This window comes from Amblyomma americanum, chromosome 4, assembly GCF_052857255.1.
Source record: "Amblyomma americanum isolate KBUSLIRL-KWMA chromosome 4, ASM5285725v1, whole genome shotgun sequence".
In the NCBI taxonomy this organism is placed as follows: domain Eukaryota; kingdom Metazoa; phylum Arthropoda; class Arachnida; order Ixodida; family Ixodidae; genus Amblyomma; species Amblyomma americanum.
In genome coordinates, this window is record NC_135500.1 from 40,520,375 (window position 1) to 40,527,741 (window position 7,367).

Here is a 7,367-nt window from a genome sequence, read left to right on the forward strand (position 1 = left end):
CGAGAAGCGCAATATTTGAGGAATTTGATATTGTAAGGGTCATACAGTGCTAACTTCTCTGTGTCCTTCTCAAACCCACAGAGCAGATACTTAATCAGACTTGGTGCAGCCATTATTAGCACGTACCGCAGCCTGACAGTAACAAAACCCGCAGCTCGCTTTCTTGTCTTGATTGCACCAAAGACGGGTATGTATTTCCTCATTCCTCTGTTTCTCGTCTTGGGCTCTCATGCAGTTACCACACGCGAGTGGGGGCTTTGATGATACACTTAACATGGCGCTGAGTAGCGTAAGCAGTGGCAAAACCATCTGCATCATCAGGAGTATCGCAAGTGTCGTTTGCATTGATGTGACAGTATCATATTGTGACAACTTCCCGGCGTGTAGCGTTCATAAAGACGGGGGAAATATTCCATGCAGGCGAATGCATTCCGCTGAAACACCAGGTAGATGTATGCTGGGAAGGGAATGTCGACTTCCCCGGTGCACGTCATCAAGTGGCGCGTCGCAGTATGGGAAGGCCCCGGCGCAACACCACCTGCGCTGGCCGCAGTGCCCCTTCCACCGGACCACAGATTCAGACGGCGCTCGAGGCGCCAGCGGCAGACCCCTCCGCGTCGTGCACCGCGCGGATGTTGTTTTCTCCTTAGGATACAGATCGCTGCAATAAGCAAAATAAAGGCAGAGCAATTGCTGAACGTGCGGCGGCAGCGCAACCAAGTGAATCTGAGCTCATAGGGAAAGAAATGGCAGCTTTGGGTTAGAAGTGGACACGGAAGAAGATGCGCACCTATTCTGGTGGCAAACTGTTCTCCGCAGACTGGCCGCATCTGCCAGCACCGCTGCTAATGCTGCATGCGGGCCACACCGTACAGCCCGGGCTGAACATTAGTCGACGCCGCCAAAAGAATGAGAACGCATAAACGAAATGTTGCGCTGCAAAGCACCTCGAAAAAAAAAAAACTGCAGGCGGTTTAACATGGCTAAGTGCGGAATACCGTGACGTAGCACTTGTCTAACCTTACCCTGATCCCGGGTCAAGTCAAGGGTTTGTAAGCACACGTCAGAACATGGTCAGGTCAGATCATGGTCAGGTCAAAGGTCAAGTGATGGTAAGTCATGACACCTTGTAACTGTGGTATGACATGGTAGACTCTACTATGACATGGTATGACTCAGCTGCAGCTGGTCGTGTATCAGAGGCTTCGGGGATGTAATCACGTATGCACGAAATTCGTAAAGAGAGGCTAGTAGTGCTACAGCACTAATATGTCTCCTAAATCCGTCCTGTTCGGCGAAAACCACTGGAAACTGGTTGTACGTCAAGTCCAGCTCCCAGTTGCAAGTGTAATACTGCGCTTGTACCACCGAGTCAGGAGGCTTTATGCGCTAGTTATAAACAGCGACAGTATACTAAAGAGATTAGTCTATAGAAATGCGATGTGCTACCCCGTAGTACATGTAACAGCGGAAAAGCACTCAAGACAGCTTCGTCAGCAGACGACTACAAAATCAAATACTGGGCTAGTTGGTGCCATTTAATGCTGAAGCAGCGTGTGTTAGTCCTCCTTCTTTGTCTTCTGCCCTTCTCAGTATGAACTGTTTACTGAATTATGGAGCAGATGATGAGGACCAGGGCCGCAATTGTTGCTACCCGCCACCAGCTGCCGAGCCTCGCTGACGTAAGGGCAACAGCCAACAAAATTTGTGCATGAAATGTTACCTGACTTCCGCCACTGGGTTGCCGGCTGCTTGTATTTAACACTCGGAGAGGCTGGCCTGTAGTCGACACGAAACAGCAGCCTGCCAATCACTGGGTATTTGTGCAGTGCCGTCCTCGCGTGAATTCCCGGCGTCTTAGCTCATGAGTGCAAGTATTGCTGCACTCTTTCACATCATGTATTCGAACGTCTCCTCCTCATTTTATTATCGGTTGCATGAAAACCAACCGTTGCACAGTTTTGTTTGCGTGTTCGCCGGACAATCATGTAGGAGGAAAGTTGGTCGCAGCTATCCGTAGAGATTCGGTATGGGCTTGTATCCACCGCCTCCTCCGTGCGGTTTCATAGGCTGTAGGTTGACTCCGTAACCGCCATATTTGTTCATAGGTTCCATGGGCACACCACCGTAACCGCCAGATTCGTAGCCTCCGCCCGATTCGTAGCCTCCACCCGATTCGTAGCCTCCACCTGATTCGTAGCCTCCACCCGACTTGAAGCCACCACCCCCTCCGTAGCCTCCCGATCCGAAGCCTCCGCCTCCGTACTGCGCCGAGGATGGGCTCCACAGCATGCCCATCACCAACAGGGTAAACGCCACGCACAGCTTTTCCATCGTTTCCTGCGAGGTCAATAGAGCGCCAGCAGCTTTATGTCAATTGCGGACCTCCTTATGATTGACTTTGCCATGTAATCACAAGATCTCCATTGAAAATGCCTCTTCGTTTCAATTTCTTGCATGTTGTTTCACTGTACCGCGCTCTAATAACTACCTACCTCTTAAACTGTCACCCGCGCCCTTTAAAATTCCATCATAAATACAATGCAGTGCCGAAATTCGGTATATGGCATGAGAGGTTTGACGTGTTGAGCGCCACATGGACAACGATGACGTCCTGGTCAAGAAATCCAGACTAATTTAGGCCAGCTGGGATTCTTTAACGTGCGCTGACTTGGAACAGTACGCGGGCATTTTAGCATTTCGCATCCATCGATCAGCTATGCTATGCGGCTTGCGATCTGCAGCCGAACGCCAAGGACGCATAGCAACCGCGGCGGGTGCAGTGCTAAATTTTCTCAGGTGACGTTTTGCATGAGGTTCACTTGTGATCCTCATTTTTAGCTCATTCGATATTCAAGGATGCAACATATTGTTTATTTATTTTAACAAAACTCTCAAGACCGAGGCGGCATATAAACGGGGGGGGGGGGGGGGGGGAGGGGGTGTAAAGAGAAAAACAAAGGTAAAAAGCGCACCAAATAAAACTGTGTAGGAAAAATCAGGGACAAGCAACAAAATTATGCATCAGAGAAATATCGACAATCTCTTCTTCGTGACCAGCCCAGCTACGTCACCTGCCGGACAAAGGTCTTTGCCGTTGATCTGCAGCCTTATCGTGTGCTGACTGCGGCGAACATATTCATTCTAATTTCGTATCCATATTGCCCTGGGGGATGATTTACCGTCTTCTTTATGCATGAAATGCGCAATCCATCTCCGTTACCTCTTCTTGATATAAGCTGCGCCATGCTAAATCCTGCTCCTTCTCTAACACCTCCTGCTATCTTCACGTCTCTCAGCGTAAACTTTGTGATTGAAAAGAACGTGAATTTCTGCTAGGTGGTGCGTAATCTTCGAGGTGGAAAATAATAGCGCTAATGGTAGATAAACACGAGCCCTGCGTCTGTCTTAAGTTTCTCTACCTTTAGCGCTATAATTTTCCTTCTCAAACATTGTGATTTTTCTCCTCACAGGTAACTGGCTTGTCCTCAAATTATTTAAGGTGTTTTTGTTAGTCTCCGAATGTTTCTGCCCCGCACGTGAGTACCGACAAGATGCAACTAATATACAATTTCCTCCTGACCTAGATCAACAAGAGAAACGTATATAGCACCATCACAGCTGAGGGCGATTTCGGTGATGACTGACTTTTAACGCGACCTGCCGTCAATGCATATCATAGAAAGTTTAAGGTGATTCTGCATTTGCATACCTTAGAATGAAAATAAAACGTCATTTGCTTTACAAAAGAGGACTGCAACTTCATTCGGATTATCAACGCCTGACCACAATACGATGAAACAGAAAATGTCTTTGTTTAGCTGCATACCTGCGATAAAAAATGCAGAAAAAAATACTCAAGTACAAAACATTCGTTAAGATTGCTAGGCGGATTAGTGAAAGTTTTGGCGTAATTGAAGAAACACCACCCGTGCGATAATAATTAGAAACAACGGAACGACATGGCTGTTTCATTTCGTTCCATTTATTTTCTCCATAAGGGTGCGAAGGCATTACATAAGTGGAGACAGGTTAACATATTTAACATTTCTTGAACATGTTGTAAAAAAAGAAAGAAAACAAAGTGCCACCAAAACAAGCGAGAGGAAAAAATTACAGCAAGATGCATAAATCGATCAAAGCGAAAATAACAGCAAACAATACTAAGAAAGCCTATGAAGCGGAAAATAAGTCAAGAGGCGCAGTTGGTTCCGGCGGAATGACGTATTAGCTAATATGACTTCAATTTGTCGCGGAATTGTATCCTGTCTGTGCCGGCGACTATGTTTTTGGGCAGGGAATTTCAAAAGACTGTTGTGTGGGGAAGAATGAGCTATTCGCTGCTATGGTGCGTGTAGAAATTCGCGCTAAAGGCTGGCTGTGATTTAAACACGAAGATCTTCTTGGAGCTGTTGTGAAAAGTGCGGGTCTGGACCGTGGGTGGTAATAGAACGTATGAAGAAGGCGCAAACAAGATATGAGGCGGCTTGATGCCCGAGATTGGAGTTTAAAGTTGTTTTCTTTTTTATTGAAGAGACGCTAAATTGTTTTGAAGACCTGATTTGCACTAATCCATTGGTGGCCCAGAATAACCCTATTCTTGCGAAGGGGCTAGTTGGCACGCACTCTGAAATCAAAGCACTAGAATTTTTTTTATTTTCTGATTGAGCATTATTAAGCTGTCGATAATCAGTCATGGATACATTAATGTGACTTCCTCTTCGGTCGATGAAAGCCGTTGACTTTGGGGAAGCATAGGAATACAGGACTCATGCGCCCAATGTGTAGAAAAAAATGGGATTTATATCGACTGTAATATTGTCTACTTATAACAGCAGTGGCACAGACGCAACATTTAAGCGGCAGACGTTGTGCTCGCTTCGCGCTTCGGTGACAGTAACTTGTCCGCCGTTATGTGTAAGACGAAAAAGAGGTCAAAGAAGATACAGAGAACACCTAAAGAAGCTGACAGGACTTCCCCTCTTTCCTTCTCGCGAGCTAGTTTGACCCGCCAGAGTGAGCCACCTGGGGACGCTGAACCATCACAGCGTCACGAACAAGGTAGGCACTTCCCTTTATTCACGTAGTTGACTTTATATATGGCTGCCCCGCTCCGTCTGCTGGGTACTTCCGTACTTTACGGGTGCTTTTTCTGGTCATAGTAACCTTCCTAGTGGGCAGAATTTGCGATGCCCAGCTGCTTCAACTTCCTATCTAAATGATAAGATACGAATCACAGCCTTCTAGTGATATGTGTTTTCACTGAATTCTAATAACAATAATAACTAATATATTTCCATAGAGACTGTAAAGGAAGCTGTCAGGTAGAGTAGAGCCAAGAATGACACCTTATCTAACAGCAGCTGAACCCTCTATAAATATCCGAGATGGTTTCGATGACCTTCACGGTTTTCCCTAAACCCAATGTTTGAAGACTCTCTAAGATACCACATTGCCGACATACCAACCTAATAAACTGATAGCTGCTCACAGGATCACGTAGAGAATGAAATCACCACGTAGCGCTCCTAACGTTGCTGAGAACATTCCTAGCAGGTTCCCCTAACCTTGCGTGCACAGTAGGTCGCGAGTCTTTTAGCCACGTTTAAGAACATTGTGAAATGTTGACAGCTGTAAAAAAGCGTCCTCAATGCCGGAAATGTCAGCTGCTGTCTTTTGCCCGATAGTCACACCGATGAAGCTGTCTAAAGCGTTCTAACCAACGCGGAAAATACGAAGGACGTCGATAAATCATAGAAGGCACTTCCGACACGCAGTGGTTGGCCTAAAGTAATTGCGATCAGTAATTTTCAATTCAGTGTTAACACTCACCGATAGCTTTGTCTGTTCTTATTCTAAAGCCTTCTGTAGAGAATGGACCTCATTTATCGCGTGATCAGCAGTGGTTCAAGAACTTGCATTCAAGCCGCGGCGCCCAAGGAGTGCTTGAAGAGGTCCCGTTCAGCATGCCTTCTTCATCTTCATGCGGAGCGCGAATTGCCACGGTTTTAATCAGCGTAATTCTTAACAACCAAAACTATGCTTGCTAAACATGCATTTTGGTACGCTCGCAGGTCACTGGCTACGCAGCGGTATTGCCATGGGGATACATGTATGTATTTTCAACGCATTGCCAACGCCATGGGGGCTATTACAGGACTGGGTGGACAGAAATTGCCACCTAATTAGACTTCCATTTGTGGCCACACAGATACTTCTGTTTCACAATCGCCACTATCAAAAGAAAGAACCGGCACCTGTGACGAGAGATTAAACGCATGCATCCTTCTTCAAAAGATAGAGGCCAGGGTTATTGTTTTAAGCCCTGTAGCTGGAGCCTTTATGGAAGACGTAGCCTGTCAAGGAGCTGAACGCTGCATAACAAGCCACAAGGTGTGACCCAGAAGCAAACCCTCCTAGGCTCTGAACTTTTGAGAGAGGCTCTACATGAAAGCGAAGCCGTGCGGAAGAGCGCGTGTAAGCGCTTCAGGGACTCACCTGTCGAGGAAACAGTGCTAGAAACTCACCCTGAGCGAAGCTGCAACAGATTTTATATCGTTGGCAGAATGGAACATGACATAGGTGCGCCACTTGCAAAATCCAAGGCCGTAGGACGAGAGACTTCGACGTGGGCGTCTCTTTGAGACACAACAGACATGACCATGCATGCACCATATTGCTGTAATTTCGATTTCTGTCCACGATTCCGTCTCTCCGTACTGGACAAACAGCTCAATATATCTTCTCGTACGTCGGTTGTTTTTTTCGTGATGGACCAGACCAATAATTGTGGTCGCTCAATGAAGAAAATCGTGATAGGAACCTTGTAAGCATGCAATAGAGCGTTTTGCGGTCCGTCTTCCCTAGCTGAAATAAGGACCGTTATTACGCGCTTCTTCCACAAGACGCCCATAATATGTCGGTGCGTCGCCGTTCCTGCCACGGAACTGTGAGCCTTCCACAGCGGAAAGTTCTTACTACAGCGATCACAGGCAGTGAATGTCTGCGCACGTTACACACAGTACTTGTATTGCATATTTATCCGTGATTAAAAACGTCATCTTCGAAAAGTCGCCATTATAGAGGTGCTGCGATAGAAAAGCGCTGCCGCCATTGCGCCGTGCACCAGTGCAGGCGTTTCTGTAGCCTCTTCGAGGCGGCAGGCTTTACCAATCTACGAAATGCATTCTCTGAATACCCTTACGCGCGTGTATGTTCGTGCTCTGTTGAGTGTAAGTGTTTCGTGTGCGTGTGCATCGCTTCATCTCTTCAGAACATCTCTTCACTGCACACTAAAGTCTCTTGCCCTCAAAGAGGTCAGTTATTGCTAGCTCCGCACAGTGTCTAGAACACTTCGATATGAGAAA

The 7,367-nt window shown here is 46.8% G+C and overlaps 1 protein-coding gene across 1 annotated transcript; it reads right to left on the reverse strand.

Moving 5' to 3' along the window:
* Positions 1–1,751: 1,751 nt before the first annotated feature.
* Positions 1,752–6,511, reverse strand: LOC144127888 (uncharacterized). The gene is made up of 2 exons (XM_077660862.1): positions 6,499–6,511; positions 1,752–2,340 (listed from the first exon to the last, which is right to left on the reverse strand). Exon 2 carries the CDS (start codon positions 2,332–2,334, stop codon positions 2,011–2,013), a length of 324 nt encoding a protein of 107 aa, XP_077516988.1. The 5' UTR covers positions 2,335–2,340; positions 6,499–6,511; the 3' UTR covers positions 1,752–2,010.
* Between the last annotated feature and the right edge of the window lie 856 nt (positions 6,512–7,367).